This window comes from Spea bombifrons, chromosome 5, assembly GCF_027358695.1.
Source record: "Spea bombifrons isolate aSpeBom1 chromosome 5, aSpeBom1.2.pri, whole genome shotgun sequence".
Lineage (NCBI taxonomy): Eukaryota > Metazoa > Chordata > Amphibia > Anura > Pelobatidae > Spea > Spea bombifrons.
Window position 1 is genome coordinate 78,996,924 of NC_071091.1, and position 18,097 is coordinate 79,015,020.

General features: G+C 36.7%; 1 protein-coding gene across 1 annotated transcript; it reads right to left on the minus strand.

The window, feature by feature from the left end:
• Window positions 1-9: 9 nt before the first annotated feature.
• ADCYAP1 (adenylate cyclase activating polypeptide 1) lies at window positions 10-6,684 on the minus strand. The gene is made up of 5 exons (XM_053467482.1): window positions 5,956-6,684; window positions 5,627-5,731; window positions 3,142-3,276; window positions 2,493-2,588; window positions 10-342 (listed from the first exon to the last, which is right to left on the minus strand). The coding sequence occupies exons 2-5, from the start codon at window positions 5,728-5,730 to the stop codon at window positions 156-158; spliced, it is 522 nt and encodes a 173-aa protein (XP_053323457.1). The 5' UTR covers window position 5,731; window positions 5,956-6,684; the 3' UTR covers window positions 10-155.
• Window positions 6,685-18,097: the final 11,413 nt, after the last annotated feature.

The following is an 18,097-nucleotide window of genomic DNA, read 5'->3' on the forward strand; positions in this document are numbered from 1 at the left end:
AAAACGATATTATTATCAAAATATTCATTTAATGGCTTTACTTCATACATAAATACATGTTTGTAGATAACACAGGAGCGATGATTGTTCAGTCAATTTGGGGGTGACTTTGATTTGTTGGGGCTGTGTATGCAGGAAGGGTGCTTTTCTCATCGCTACAAGTATGCTACTCGGCGTCCTTTGTTTTTAACTCTTTGTTTATACCTTTTTCCAAGGACAGCTGCCAAGTATTTCTTGACAGCCATTTGTTTCCTGTAGCGGCTGTAGCTGTCAGTGAAGATACCGTCTGAGTGTCGTTTGGATAAAGGTTCTGAGTCATCTTCCAAGCTGCTACTCATTGCACTGTAATGGCAAGAAAAGGGATAGATGCAAAATAGGGGTCTCTGTACACCATTTAGAGTCCATTCTCCTCCACAGTCATGCGTTAGCACCTTACACTCATACCAAGGGTCATACAGACTGAGAAAACCTATACTGGAGTGAGTGGTACTTCCATCATATATGGATTCCCTTTAAATAAGGAGAGGAGTGAGCCAGGTAATTTATGCAACACGTTTGTTACAATGTTACTTTCTGCATTTGCTATGTAAACATACAGCGATCGCAAGATACATGTTGCATTACTTAGTATATTATAATACTAAGCACAAAAGTTTGTGTCGGGTCCCCTTTTTGCTCCTTCAGGGCATTGCATACTAATTGTATATTATTATTAGAATGTGGAAAGTCTGATCACTTCTACCATGACTCATCGATGGCTTTTTTTTATTTGGGGGTCTAGCAAGAATTAGAACCTTTCTTTGTGATAAAAAAAAAATAGAGTTTAATGAAAAAAATATTTTATTACTAATATGAATACATATATGAACTAATATGAAACAATATACTAATAAACTAATATGAAACATTTTCTTTACTGGAGTGTATTACACTTCCATACAAAGAAACCGCAGGGCTCCTAAATTCCCCCCACCCCACCTTTCTCAAGCTTCTTCGAAAAACATCTGCTGCTTCAGCTAATACACGTTAATACAATTTTCATTACCCGAACACATTTGCATTTCTTCAAACATTGGCTCCTAAGAACATTTAGGACTGTCCCTTGGTATTGCTCAGAGACAGAAACATAAAGCAACATACCAATAATGCTGTTCTTCCTGGCACTGGGTTTGAAATATGACTTTATTTTAAATCCAACCATGTACTGTTTTCTTTAAAGGTATCATCTGCAGTCTTGCATTACTACTGTTCACTCACATGTTTCTAGACAAAGGGGGCTTTTATAAATCGCTACATATTTTATGCTTCTAATCTAATAAATCCAAACATTAACTGATTTACTTCTAACCTAAACGAGACATGTGTGACCGTGAAAATGTCTTATCACACAAAGGCTATAAATTATTGCAATATGGGATCTATTTTTATCACCTCTAGCTTCTGAATATTTTAACATACACAGTGCAATAGAGTATATAAAAAAATGCATTGGGTTTTTTTTTGTGTGTTTTTTTCCCAGAATAAAATCTCAATGCTTTCAGTAGGCAAAAAAATGCTAGAAAAAAATATCTTAATGTCAATCCCAATTATAGCTGAGTAAATCTTGAATAAAGGCTACAAACATCTGCCATGGTGCTACCCAGACTCCATTAGGCAACCCTATGCCTTCATCCTCCTGTTAGACAACTCCCAAAGGCCTCTGTCTCACTACCAATCACTACAGGGCTGTACTGCCTTTTGCTACCATAATTGCCTCTGGGGCTCTCTGTCTAGCAATATGAAATGAGTTGTGTTATTCAAGGGAAATATATGGCAGTATCACTGTACTGAAAAGGACCAGACCACGAGCCGGTTTAAGATACACTGAAAACAAGACACCTTTTTTTTTAACCCTGCAGAGGACAATGTGGTACATGGTATATTATTGTCGCCCTCCCTTATAACATGACAATAATTGTATCAAATAAAATAAATAAAATATAATTTAAAATAAATAAATAAAATATATATATATATATATATGTATATATATAAGCCTTTGCAGAATATTAACGTTTACATGGTTTGGGGTTTGTTTGTTTTTTTGGTTCAAATGTTATGACGTTGTGTCATGATAATTTAACAAGGCAGTTTGGAGACAATATATATCACATGAATTATTCATTATGAAAATGCAGGACTGTCCCATGGGTTTTATTAAAATGTTACCATATCCTGAAATTTACATTACACAGGGGCACCACAGGAAGGTAGTGAACCTAACAAGATATTATTAAATTATTTCATTTTTGTTTTAGCCACACACTTTGCATACGCAGATTTTGAAAAATGCAGTATCTATCTATCTATCTATCTATCTATCTATCTATCTATCTATCTATCTATCTATCTATCTATCTATCTATCTATCTATCTATCTATCTATCTATATATCTATCTATATATCTATCTATTTTTTTAATAATCTCTTGATTTCAACATTTCAACCTTACCCCAAACGTTTGGCCATCAGAGTATGCAGGTACTTTCTTGCGGATAGTTGCCCCAACACATTCCTATAGGCTTTGTTTAATAGATCATCAGCATGTCTGACAACAGCAAAAGAAAAAAAATATGAAGAAAATATTCCTGGAAATGTGACATCAACATGTGTTGTTTTCAATGGAATGTGTATGAGTGTATGTGTGTGTGTGTGTGTGTGTGCAGGGGGGGTACAGCTGCCCTTAACAGCTTCCTGATTATCTGTAGAATGATTTGTCATGGGGTCATGTTTTACTGTGGTTCACATGTTATGCTTCATATATCCCTTCCTCCCACATCTACATCCACAGCATCACAATGTTATTTCGCACCAATATTCTTTTTTATTCCCGGGGACGCTGCTTAATTGCAAGATGCCACCTGATTAGCACTGAATTATATTAATTTCCATAAATTTCCATTTTTTGCCTTAAAATTTGCACATCTTGTTCAATAATTTGGATGTGATGTCTTTCTTGCAATATGTTCTATCCTGAAACAGAAATGCTATTCTCCTGTTACTGTGTTTGTAAATTGTGTGCAGTTATTTTTCTAATATGGAATAAATCGATTTTAGTTAAGTTTTAATTTAATTAAACGTTAAAAAAAATCTTAATTCACCTCTTTTCCGTTGGGTAATAAAAGGAGTACATATCGTCTAAAACCGATGCTGGATTTCCAATGCTGATCGGATCGCTATCGAACCCAAAGTCTGGAAGAGTGTTACCATCCTCATCATACACTTCATCTTCAAGCCTAACAAGCAACCAAAAAAAAGAAAGAAAAGAGAAAAGAATTATCAGATGCTTAATTAATCAAAAATGCATAATGACTTGATCAGTGCTTTTCAGTGCTATGTAATCCCTGGCAAAGGTTCACATATATTGTCTACATTATTGGTTCTTTTTTTTCTCTGAATATTGTTGATGAGATGCCAGAAGCTGATGGAGAAAGACCCCCTGAGACCCCATCAATCTGTAGGTGGGCGTGAGAGAAATAACAAGAGCATCCCATCTGTGAGATGACCTGAGGTTGGGGATGGGCCAGGGTGAGCTGCCAAATTCTACAATCATTAGTGGAGGGAACTGAAAGGAGAGAGGGGGTGATGTGTGTCTGTACTGTGTGTATAGGGGTAGTGGAGTATATGCATATGGGGGGGGGCATCTATCTCTGCTGGCATCAGATCATCATCAAACACGCGATCAGCTTCCAAACATTAAATCAGAACTCTGACTTAGCTTGGTCACAAAACATCAACATACTAAACATTTAAATCATCCAGATTTTCTTTGAATGAGGGAGGGGTATTTGGACAGACACTCTTGGGTTCTGATTTACCCCAATTTCGTTTTGTTTACATTTGGCAAGTTTCCCCCTTAAGATTTTTTTTCATACTTCGTTGCTGCAGGGATGTAGGTCATCCTAAGCTATTTTTGTCAGTTTGCTCTGGCAGGGTTATTAATAATAGATGTTTCCAAAGTGTTTTACTTTTGCTAAATCTGGATCATAATATAGCTGTGTCAGATTCTCTGCACCGCAGGCAAATGATCTCGGGTATTATATAGATTATGTTTGCCAAATGAATGAAATACGATTAAAAATAGGTCTTGATTACTCTAACACCTTACTAGTCTGAAAAGACACCCTTCGCTCCTTCCATGTGATCTCCAGACAATTAAAACCCTCGTAAACCCTCTTTCATACAGTATGGGTATATCTATATTCTTTAACTGTACCCTATTTTACAATCAAGTACCACTACAGACGAACATGTATGAAAAAATAATAATATAATTGTAATACATTATTATATATATATATATATATATATATAATCCATTATATATCTAGCATATATATAATAGAAAGGCAGTCTTCTAAAATGCCTTAAAATAAAATATGTGAAGTTATGCAAAAGGCTTCTTGAACACGCTTCATTGTTTTCAAAACTAAATATTTGAAATGATTTGAAATAATCAAAAAGGCAATCTAATCGGCTCTGATAATGCGATAATAATTCCGGATATAAGACGCCATGTTAAGACTAGTCTGGAAAGATTTAATATATGTTTTGTCTGATTAAAAATAGACTGCACAGCATTGATTTATAATTAGAGAATCTTAATATAGCTTTGTGGTATATATATATATATATATATATATATATACCCCCTTTTCACGGTAGCCTAATTGAGCTGTTTGGATTGGGATTTACTGTAGGTAATAGCATTATTAGAAGCAAGTGCTATTCTATACCCTTCTGCTCTGATCTTTAAACCGGATCAATATATATATATATATATATATATATATATATATATATATTATATCATGTATGATGTATGTGATATAGGCGTTAATGTGTTAGGCGTTAATTCGTAAGCTCTCATTGGTTATTTACTTTCAATATATTGATGATAAATTGTAGTGTATTGGAAAAAAATGAAATAATTGCATCCATCACTTGACCTGCGACAACCATATAATCAATATGATTCCCATGATAATGGCACGATGTGTAGTCTGCTAAGTGTGCTTAAAGAAGCCAAGAGAGGAAACTAGATATGGTGCTGTTTAAACGAATTCATTTTTAAAAATCTACCTATTGGGGGAAGCTCAAGCCTGTATTAAACATACTCATCACGGTTGATTTAAAAGCCCAGAAAAGTGCCAGGGTATCTATTTATTAATAATGAACATTCATTTCATAGATGTGTCAGAAAGAGTCAGCTTTGGGGTTTCCCAATCAAGCTCTGACAGTGAAGCCTCTTTGGGATTCTGAAACAGGTGGTCCTTTGAGCTACTATCATGCTCCTCCATATACTTCATTATCTGCAGTCAAATACATATCAAGGTAGGATCTGACAGCCCTCTACCATACACTGTCTTCATTTTAATAAAGGGTATTGTAAAAGTATATACCCACATAGGACCATAATCCAACATAGCTGTCTACATATGTGATGGTAAGGAAACAGAAGCATATTGCATTTCCATGTTGCTTTGTGTTTCCAGACAGCAGACCACTTATGACCTGGAATAGGCTTTACATGCATTTATAACAATAGGTTTTGGTAGCCCTGGGTCTCACTGAACCTCCACTTACCTAATAGCCGGGTACTTGAGCGCAGCAGGTGAGGAGTGGACGCTGCAGCGCATTATTCCATACACAAGCAACCAGGTGAGCAATGCTCTTCTGCACATTGTCATTCTGTGGGAGAAACAAGTGGGGAAAACACTTTCACCAAGCACTTCTCATTAGCACAGATCGATGTAAGATCTGACCTCAATTAGACCAGTGCATAATAAAGTAGGGTAGGTATACCGCTTTTATAAATCTCTAATAACCTCATCCACCCCCTATGCTATTAAATATTTCCAATTTTCATGTTTTTTTTAGCTTTATAAATAAGCATAAGCATGTGGAATACTCACCATATAAAAAGCCCACTCTTTTTTTCAAATGAGAGATGCTTGAGTGCAAGTTACAGCCAAGTGTCCTGGAAGTTTCCCCACTAGATCATTCAGAAGGTAAACAGCATTTCCCTTGTTCCTTGAGTCGGGAACTGAATTGATCGGTCACTGTGATTTCGATTAAAAGTTTGATGTAAGCCACAAATCCAGAAAAAAATAAGGTGGATCCAGGCTGAGTTAATAAATGTATTGAAGAATAGCCAAAAAAAGAAGAGGGGAGAGGATGGGAAAGCTCCCTAGCTAGATTGTATGAAAAATATAGAAGAGGAAAAAGTAAATCTCGAAGTGAGAAGAAAGAGGAATGAAATGCTAAAGCAAGGAGCCAGGGAGAGCTTGGAGCAGGCTGTTAGGAGTCTTTGGCAGAGATGCTGAGTTGCTGACAATGAGATCAGATCTTCTCTGAGATACTTCTCCTGAGGCGTTTCTCTATCTGCTTTCTTCTTCTCTTCTTTTGCTGCTATTGAAGTTGACCAGCCCTCCTTCCTTGTATGTATACACACATACAGATTTATATATATGTGTGTGTGGCTATATATGTGCAATATGCAGAGAGAATGCCTGCATATAGTGGTTTAAGCAGAGCTCTCTTTATAATTGTTTGTCTGCATATTACCTTTAAATGCCAGCTATTGTTTGCGATTCAGCAGCGCTCGGATTTTTATCCATGAATCAAAGAGCTTCCCTTTTTTTTCAGAGTGTAAGTCACGTAATGATCCGGTATCAGAAAAGACGTCATCAAGCCAATTCCTCCAGGAACATAATAACAGTTCTCATCTTTCCCCGCAGATGATCCGATCAGTCATAAGTTTTCTTATAAATTTAAGACGTGCACATTCCCTTTCTTCTCACCACCAATCCATATTTTAGAGAAAAAAAAGCTTCCCAGAAATTACAATTTCCGACATATACAGGATTCCTTACTCATTCAAAATGATAGAAAAAAGTTTATTCCCGTGAATTATGGTAATAAGTAAAGAAATAAAATATTCAGCTATATAATATGCGTTAAATTAAGGGGCATGTGCGTAAGACCACCCATCGGGAACAGTTCAATATTACAGGATATGTTTTTAGTTATTCAGTTTTGTTTTGTTTTTAAAAAATTGAAAATATTTGACTTTTTTAATTTTAGACTCCAATTTTCTACGAGAGGTTAATTGAAGGAGCTGTCCAGTCTCGTGGTGCTGAACGGTCGTATATTCAGGTACATTTTGAATGTATAAATACCTGTGGACAATGCATAGCTTCGATTTTACTTCATAAGGAGTATTTATGGGTTATTAGGATTATGTTATTAAAGTGTATATATTCGCACATTTACAGGCGATCTACAGTTCGATAGCAAAGTGACTTTCTATTCTCTTTTCCCTTTCCTATACTCTCTTAGCTACATATCTGGGTAATTGCGGTGTTACAGGATTGATAGAACATACATTAGAAGTACATGTTACTACATTGGACTCTTCAGGGAATCCCTATATTAGGTATTTCAGACATTAACGTATTGCTTTTTCATTTTTTTTTATTACTGCAAATGACGTGAGATCACGACAACTACGTGGGAAGACCACCAAGGGCCTTCCAAGATAATGCACGACTGCTGCAAGTTTGTTCCCGATTAACTGTTGATTACAAAGTCATTTCCGAGAATATGGAATGAGATGAGGCGTTCGATACTTGAGATCCGCATTCCTCAGGTGCAGGGTGGACACAGCCATGGAAGCTTTCATGTATTTCTCAACTATAACTCCCTTTAGCGTCATAACAGTCAATGGCTTGTTGAAGATGATGGATAGTGTAGCCTAAAATAGCTGGTGGGCCACAGATCAGTAATCCATGCTAACCACATACCTGCCTACAGTGACTTCTACGTCGTTGGGATAAGATATTCTTTAGTTATTTCCTATACACAATCGAATTATTGCGTTTATTCTGGATATAATAGATCGATGGAGTTTCTCACTACGTCTTTTTAAATATTTTAGGCAACCTGTTGTGGATTGCATGTCCTTTAATATGGCTGAGGATGATGGAGGATATAGTTCATGGACAGGGCTGTCTGTTTCCACTGTCTAGACGGTGTCTATGAAATAAGCATCAACAGGTATAGCAATACACGTTAATTCTTTAAAGAATGTTAAACTTTATCTCAAGGCTATTTCTGGGATGACCGCAGTGCTTAAAGACGATCTGAAAGCTATTGCTTTGAGAACTGGCAGGGAAAGTGCGCCACTGTGTGGGCAGTTCGCGCGCTGCAGCCAAAGTAAATGCCTTCATTTGTTTGTCTATAAGGTAAGTGGTTGACAGAAGCATATTATTCTAGAAAGAAAATAAAAATATAGCATTTGTACACTCCACCCTTATACATCTGTCCAGAAATACTGTATACTTAAAATCAAAGCTGTTAAATATTTAATGGGCTGATTAATCAAACAAGACATTAAGATACCAGAGACGATTCTAACCAGAAGGAAATGTATGATGAACACCTCTCTTCTACTACATCAAGGACCATATGTATTATACAAACAGCAGTAATAATGGTACGTAATGCAGGATTAGGAAGCAGACATCAGAAGCACCCCATTAGTTTCCATAGAATGTTACTGGTTTCTACAGCACTTTATCAAGTTGCGCCAATTTTGCTGTCAGAAATACCATTCAAACAATATATACATATACTAACACTAACAGCCATACAAGTTGTGGTGAATTTAGGTCTGGAAGGTTTCCACAAGTCTTATAGATTTCATTGTAGTTTAGACAAACTGTGTGAAAGACCAAATCTTATAACTCGTGCAACTGTATGTTCTCAAATTTCCTTTTTTTGTGAGTCATTCCTTGTAAGAAATGTGATTTGCTGCCTTGTCATCCTTGTGAGGGAATTAAGTGTAAATTATATTGACACAAGCTGTTACTTTGATGGCGTTAGCACATTTTTTGGCAATTTATTGCAGTCTTTTATATTTATCACAGAACTGCACTTATAGTATTGATTTTCTTAAGAAATATAAGGTAACCCAGTTGTATACAAATATGGTAAAACAGTTTTTTTCACAAACGTTCTGTGCCACTGACTGTTCTACTTAACATGATGTTTTGTTTTATATCTAAAATAATACCTGTCATGAGCCCTACTAGATACTTCTTGAAATTGATTGGTGTAGATTCCAAGTCCTAAAACTGCTGGAGATCCTTGCCACTGTTCATGTTCTCCTATTCTCATGCATTAACCTGTCTGGTGATTGGGGAGGGGTTTTTTCATGGCCGCAATCTCTGATAGTCTTGAGGCAGTCTTCAGTGGCACATTTCTGGATTTGTCCTCTACTGATGAGCTTGTTGGTAGGAATCTAGCTGCCTTAGACTGTGAGTAGGAAAATAAAGATCTGCGCTCCCAGAGGTTCATATCACCCTGGAGCCCATTGGAACACCAGATGTATGGATGGCACAGGCTGACAGTGGCTCTACCCCTTTAATTTACATTGAAACTTTCAATACTTGCCAATAATGCCATGGGGAGGGTGCTTGATTGACACAATTCTATTGAAATCATTTAATTGAGTGGGAATGGAACTTTTGGGCCTGTCCAGTCCCTGCCCACCATACCTCACCTTGCATGCACAAGCAACTGGCCCCACCATCGAGCAACCCAGCTCTGACCAATGCCCAGGGTCCTGTAGCACTTGCACCCCCCCCCCGACACATATTGTTATTCTATTGGATGCTATTGCTAGGTGCCCTTCAGTTTCATATTTGAACGATGTGTTTCATATTTTACAACATTGTAGAATACAGTGGCATTTTAAATAGTTATATAAAAAGTTTTATCATACCAATGTTTATATGTTACATACTGTTACTGAATTTATATTCAAAATAAACTGTAGTTTTATTTTTTTTAAAATGATTGCTTTATTGGGGAAAAATACACACAAATGTCATTAGCTAATTACAGAGTTTCCATAAAGACACAGCCTTTTAACTATATCATGTATATTTTAGTGTTACAGCCAGATCCAAAATGTTCTGATCTATGGATGGCTTAGAATGATGGGGATTGCATTTCCAATGAGTGGTGCTAGAGGTTACCAGCCTCTGATGACACATCACAGAAAACTATTTTGCTTGGAAATGAAGAGAAAAATAGAGAATCTGTACAATAAACTGACTAAGACACGTTAGATAAAAAAAAAAAAGATTGTGTATCTGTTGTGTGTATAAAGCAAACGTTACATGATGTATTATTTTGTAGAATAACATGCTGTTGGATAGGTTCCTCATAAATGCATAATCAATAATTCATATTACATGATCCATAATATGACATATAAATGAAACTTCTCGCAAGGTCAGTGTAGGTGATAAAAGGTGCTAGGTCTTAGTTCTCGATGTACATATTTAATGAAATAATACAGTTGGTGAAAAGGGTAAGAAAACAAATTATAAGTCTTCAATCATAAAAATGAGTAAAATTGTACAGGCTATGAGTAAAATAATGGAGAGCTAAATATACCACAATCCCATTTTGTTTGTTCTTCAGTTTCAGAATCAATTGGTTAGGTTTTTAACAACCTAAATCTATACATAATATAACATAACATACATAAACATAAGGGACCGTAACCTCATGCTTTGTAAAGATGTTCATAAGTGGCTCTGGCTAAACCTTATTAGAGAGTAATAACAGATTGTTTATTATCTACTGACAAATTGTCCCAAGGAAATATTGGATTATGGCATATTTTATTTCAGTGCCAGAGACAGCAAGTCCAGTGTTTCCTTTTCCTTTATAATGTTTGAATTTAAAGTATCTCATTCGAGAAAGATATTTAACGGGATCCCCTTCTATCAAGATACTTGATTGATTCCCTCTCAGCCAAGAACATGCACACGGACACCATTTCCATTCCCAACAGCTATGTTTTGTATTTAGGACATGTTTGCCCTTGACCATAACTTGACCCTATACCTACTAAAGGATTCACATTGGTACAGTGAACGGGTCCCAAAAAAGAGGACTGAAGACAAAGTATTCTCTACCTTTTCTGCATACCTGTCAAACTATGGAAGCACCAATATTGTTTTGTTACCTTTTGCGACAGTTTTGTTCTTTAGCATTCAACTAGCAAGTGTAAACTGATATTAAAGTCCCATAATTTGTACCTAATCAGTGAAGAATACATTTTTTTTAAATCTTGGAAAAAAGCTATAAATGATCTACAAAGTGGTCTACTTGTGTGAAAAAGCACAATCTACTAACCCGCCAATTTACGCACAATGTGAATCTCTAAATGCAGACAAAGGGAATAGAAAGTAACAGTTCTTAATTGAGTTCATAATGTCCACTTCAACTGTCTGATAAAATGAGTTTGTCAAGGGCACGTTAAACGCATAATTGTTAATTATAGTTAAAAAAACAAAACAAAAACATATTGAAAATTCCATGGGTTTATGTATATAAAAGTGATTTTATCTGAAGAATATTCCGTGTGGGATAAGGCATGCCAAATTATTTAATAGACAGATGCTCAGCATTTATCGGTGCTGGCCCAATGGACTTTAACCCATAAACATTCTCAGTTACTTATTCAAAATTCTTACAACCCATGGATTGGAACACTGGACACCCTTTTTTATAGGCAAAACTGCATTTGGGTCAGGCTGGAATCAGCTGGGTGAAAGGTAGAGGATTGGGCCCTTTGCATCCATATGGTGATGTGAATTCTGCAGAATTCTCAGTTAATTATTCAAAATGCTTACAAGGTAGGAGTTGGCACACTGGGCACCTTTTTTATGGGCAAAACCACTTTTAAACCATGCTCAAGTCAGCTGGGTTTTATTTATAGGATTGGGCCGATTGCATCCTTATGGTAAGGTGGGTGGCCCAATGAATCCCTGATTTGGTTGTTTATTTCTAGTTGGTGTGCCTTATTCTGTATATGTTTAAAATGCTTAAAATGCCAACAACCTGGGGGTTGGCACACTGGGCATTCCTTCTTTAGGCTAAATCATGTTTGGGCCCAGCTGAGATCAGCTGGGTTTTATGTAGTAGAGGACCCTTCACAGCAGCTGGGTTTTATGTAGGGGCTTGGGACTTTGTATCCTTATGGTCATGTGTGTGGTCTAATGGATTTTAACCCCTCAAAATGCTCAGTTACTTTTTCAAAATGCTAATACAACCTGTTGGCACACTGTGCACCCTTTTTATGGGCAATACTGCGTTTGGGCCAGGCTGAAATCTGCTGGGTATTATGTAAGGGAATGGACCCTTCATACCCATACGGTAATGTGGATAGCCCAATGGATTTCAACCCCCAAACTCCTCAGTTACTTATGTAAAATGCTAACAACGTAGCTGGCACACCGGGCACCCTCTTCGTGGCAGGCTGGAATCAGGTGGGTTTAATGTAGGCGATTGGGCCCTTCATATCTGTTTGGTAATGTGGATGGCCCAATGAATTTAAACCCTGCAATCCTCAGTTACTTATTCTAAATGCTTACAAACTACCTGGCACACTGGGCACCCTGCGTATGGATAAAAGCAATTTGATCCTGGAATCAGCTGGGCTTTATCTAGGGGAGTGGACCTTTCGTATCCATAGCGTAATGTTGGTGGCCCAATGGGTTTTAACCCCTCATAATCTTCAATTACTTATTAAATCCTCGTGCCAATTTATGCCAAGTGTGCCACATTTTAATTTTAGCATACCAATGATTTTAGACATATTTTCAATATTGTCAAGAATTCACACTAAGGCTTTACTAATAGTGTTGTGTACAGTAAAGACAGTGGTTGCCAATAGTGTTGTATGCAGGAGAGAGAAGGTCTACCTGATAAAATGTGTGGGCAGGAGAGGGGCTGCCTGATAATGTTGTATTCAAAGGTGGGAGAGGGGCTGCTGGATAATGTTGTGTATGAGGTGGAAGCTGTGAGATAATGTTGTATGGAGGTTGGGGAGGGATTGCTGGATTGCATTGTATGTGGGTTATGGAGGGGTTGCTTGTGGGTGGAGGCAGTATTGTGTGCTGGGATACTAGAGTTTGACAGACATTGTATGCGAGGGAGAGAGATATAGATATAGAGGGAGAGAGATATAAAAGAAAAAAAACAATGAGACTGAGAAGAAAGGAAAAAAGCAGAACAGACAAAAAAGAGGGAGAGAGATATAAAAGAAAAAAAACAATGAGACTGAGAAGAAAGGAAAAATGAGGGGTAGTAATAAATGAGAGAAGGAGAGATAAAATAGAGAGAAACAAATAGGAATGTGAACAAATAAATGGAGATACGGAAAAGTAGGGGAGAAAGAGTAGAAAGAGATATAGAGAAAGGGAAAGAGAGGAAAGAAAGAGTGATGGAAAAGAAAGAATAGGGGGAGAGAGAGATAGGAAATGGGAGCAAGAAAAGGAGGGGAGAAAGAAAAAAGAAATGGAAGGAGAAGAGGAGAGAGAAGAAAGAGGGAAAAGAAGGAAAGAGAGGGAAGAAGAACACAGAGAGAGAACAGAGAAAGAGGTAGAGTAAAAAAAAAGGCGAAGTTGAGAGAAAGAGACTTGAAAATATATTTTTTAAAGGGCACATATGCTAGCAAGAAATAGTGCTGTAATTTTGATGAGCACAGAGTAGAGCAATCAAGAGGATAATTGGTCCCTAGAATGCTCTGATATAAGGATTGAGCCACCACTGTAAATTTAATGTTTTTTTTTGTGTGTTTTACTTGATCCCGCCTAGAGTCACCAGAGACTAGCAAATACATTGGAAGCATTTACAACTTACCTGAATTCTTTCTGTGTTCCTTTAATGATCCTATGTGGTGGACGTGTGATGGACACAGCTGGGTAATGAATGTTCACAGTATTCTCTGGAAAATGTTTTTTGAACCACTAATGTCACTGGTATGGCCTTTTTGTACATACATACAACCTATCAGGTATTAAACACTAATAAATAAATATTAAATATATTGAAATACACAGTATTATTATTTGTCAGTTATGAAAGTTAAATGGATTCTGCATTGTTTTGTTTCAAGAGGAAAAAAATGCTTAAGGACAATAGAACGGAATAATCAAATAACTAACAGTTAAACACAATACATTTTCCTAGCCATAGAGGATTATAAGATATGACAATCGGCATCAGTTATTCTACACAAGCAAGCGTTCAGAATGAGGTAGCATAATATACGTCTTTTGTGCTCCCATAGCACCGTGTGGTTGCCTAGGCAACAAGAATTTTAATATGGCAAACTTTTTTTTTTGCAGAATTAAGTAGTATAGGAATCGTATTACACAGACTAATCTTGAAGTTAAGATGCAATTGTTGTGACACAGCAGGGAGAGAAAGTATTTGCACACAAGACCTTTCCTCTAGCCTTTCAATCCGACTGCAGCCATTAAAGTTATATAACCGAAAAAAATCGGAAATGTTTTGGTCCAAAGGTACAGATTTATTGGAATGCAGTGTAGGAGCTGTTGGCTAATCATTTATAATCATAATCATTCAAAAAATGTTACTTAATACTAATTATACCAGTACTGAGATTTTTTTTTATGTTTGGTTTTTCTCCCAACATTTTGGTTTTCTGTTTAATGCATTGTATATGAAATAAAGAGTTAACACACAGGTCTGTTTCTTTTCAAGCACAACGTTCAGAAATACTGCTCTCTGACATATTTTAATACCCGTATCATTAACACGAGGCGGTGGGTGTACTAATGCATGCTCGAAATCCGAAACTGCAATTATCTTGGATTGAAAGGTATTTCTGGGATGGATTTAGGTACAGGTGCTAATTCACATTTGTTCTGTGAATTGTTCTGCAATATAGTGAACACTTTGTTGGAAATAAAATGTAAATTGCATTATCACATTAATCTACGTATTTTAATTATTTGTTTACTATAGGCATATTTATTAGGACGATGTGCACTGCATGATCCTTTCTTTCATATCCATTCTTTTAAACAGAGGTGGGAGATATATCACTGTTTCTGTGTAATCAAATTGAGATGTTATCTTGACACATTAATGATAAAAGATACAGAATGCTCATTAATATTTTACCATGATTTTTTTGTGAAGGTTAAAAAATAAAGGGCAACTGTGACCATCACATATTTTAGCATAGGCAGATTAATTAAAATTACCTATAGCTTGTGGCTTTTGTTTGTCAGTCACTGTAATGGTTTTGGAGATATTTCATTTATGATTAATCTAATGGCGGCTGGGATTGACAGCCTAACACAGAGCCAGTGTTATCTAATCAGTTTACTGTCTTGTCACTCACCCCCAACACTTTTACAAAGGTTACCTCAACAACATTACATTTATTTATATAGCACCAGCAGATTCCGTAGCGCTGTTACAACAGAGTCAATAAAATAATTTAAAAACACACACCACGACAAACTGCGACAAAAGGACCCTGCTTTTGCAAGCTTACAATCTAGGAGCTTGATGGGGGGACTTTGGGAGATGACTGCTTGGATAGGGATTGAGTCAGGACAATCTGTTGATGTTGTTGGTTGTTCAGATGGCTTGATTATGGATTCTGACTTAGAAAGAGAATTCCCAGAGAGCTTTCTGCAAAGGAGTAAGTCTGCCAAAACTTGGTAGGGATAAGGAGGGGTACAGCACAGGTGAAATTTTGAATACAGAGGTGGGAAGAGGTAATCATGGTAAAAGACAGACACAGGTCATGAAAGGAACAACTAGGGTGGTTAGGGGTGTATTTGGATAAGAGGGTAGAGATGTAGTAGGGGTGCAGAGTTCCAAAGGGCTCTGTAGATTAGGGTTAAAAGTTTGAATTTGATTCTGGAGGGTGTGGGGAGCCAATGAGTGATTGGCACAGTGGCACAACAGATGAGAATGGTGGCAGAGAAAGATTAATCTAGCTGCAGTGTTGAAGATGGATTAGAACAGTGAAAGGCGGGAGAGGGGGAGACCGGTTTGTAGGGAGTTGCAAAAATTCAGATAGGATATCACGCGGGAGTGGATTAATATTTTAGTTGTTTCTTGTATGAGGAATGAGCATGTTTGGGAGATGTTTTCAGGTGAAAACAGCAACAAACAATTGGGCAGAAGTCATTTAATGAGGAGAAATAATACTGCAGATATTGAGAAACTTAAGTTAAAGTACATTTTCTCATGGATAAGACTGTAAATGTAAGGCTTTTAGATGTAGAGACCCGATAAATCTGTTTTAGTGAATGTTGTAATACACACAAAATGAAAATGCCCCTGTTGATCAGTCATGAACAATTCCCATAATGAACTACAGGACTGTATATTGGAAGAAATACACATTGACAATGAATCAACATATTAAATTCACATACCTTGAAACTTTACTTAACTAAACTTTACTGGAAAGTTTGATCAGTGTTGCTCCAGAGTTAAACATTTTCAGTGCTATGCAGTACAATGTCTCTCCTGAAAAGCCTACCCTGCACATATTAGAAGTGGACAAGCTAAGTGGTCAACATCATAAGTAAAGTACTCAAAACTATCCATATTGGCTCTTAGAAGGATCAAAATTATAAATAAGAGAGTGGCAGTTTCTAGCTCTTACTCCACTACTGTTGTCAGACTGATCAACCAAGCCATTGGGGCTGAGCCAAGCTCAAGCCAATGCCAGTTTATCCAGTTATAGTTCTTATAATTTCTATTATGACAAAACAAATAATACAGGATTCCTACAGAATAATGATTTTTATGATGAGGATAAAATCATTTCTACTGAAAGATGTGTCTTTATAATGAAATAGGGAAGACAAAAAAATATTGACAAAAGAATATTTTAATAGGAGACAAAAGCTGCAGAGCATTGAAGCGAATGCAGAGTCAATAATATTCCTAGAATTGTGACAGGGGGTGTTTATATAGCTCCCCAAATTTTGCAGGAATACAGTCTGAAGAGCCTCAAGGAGACGCAGAGTGAAACATGATGATTTTTGGTTTTATTCTCTGTATCTTGGGTCCCTTAAGTAGAGCATTTGGAGAGTACTCTATTCGCCATTTTAATTCTTGCACACATATGGCAGAACAGGAGTCCAACACTCTCTGGTTTCATTCACCTGCATCTTATGATTGTTAAGTAGCTTGTTAAATATTTAGCCCTTTTGTTCCTTCAGATGAGGGAGCAAACACCTTAAGCTTGTGGTTGGTAAAGGGAGTAGGAGAAAAAATGTTTAGTAAGTGCTCAGCACAGTAAGGGGTTTCTTTTGACTTGCTTATGTTGATGTGGATTTTTCACCACATGAAAACCGATAAAACAGGCCAAGCCATGATTTTGACAAACTCCTGTGAATGAAGTGTCTGCACCCACAAAGGATGGTGTGTTTAAGGTGATCCTAGGACAAAAAGTGCAATACCAAAGGTATATACAAAAAATACAAGACGTGAAGAACACTCTAGAGAACATATAAATTAAGATTTTGGGGTTCTGCTGAAATCACCAGTAGGTATATACAACAAAGCAAGGAATCAACGTATACCCAGCAAGCACATATCAGAAGCATTAATACAGGGGATTCTGTCACACTATATGGATATGTATTGATTAGCCTACTATTCTTCTATGTCAAAGTACACCAATTTTGAAAAGTGCTATTTAATCCTAACATGAATGTATCACTTACTAAGGAGGTAAATCAGTGTGACTGCACTTTTAACTCATATAAAAACACAATACACATTACATGGAATATGCTTTTTTATGAATTTTGTGTGAATGTTTTTCATATTTATCCCTCTTAAATAATATGCCAGTATACCAGATACGAATAGTACATAACTATATGCAGAAAAACAGATACTGATGTCCAGAAAAGGCAGAGAAAAAAAGCAAATATAATGCACCCATCAAACAGGGAGAAGCTGACATTATTATTGTTTCTTTGCAGTAAGAGAAAGTAACTGAAGGCCCAGGTGAGAAAGGCGAGATAAACGAGACAGGTTAACTGATATAGCTGTCAGTTTATATTTATGTTTTTTTTGTGATACAAATTCCCGCTGGATATTCACCGCAACTTTGTAACTGGTTTTCATGAAGCAGAGTCATCGTTTCATTACCGTCCAGTCCTTCTGGAATAGTCAGAGCATACA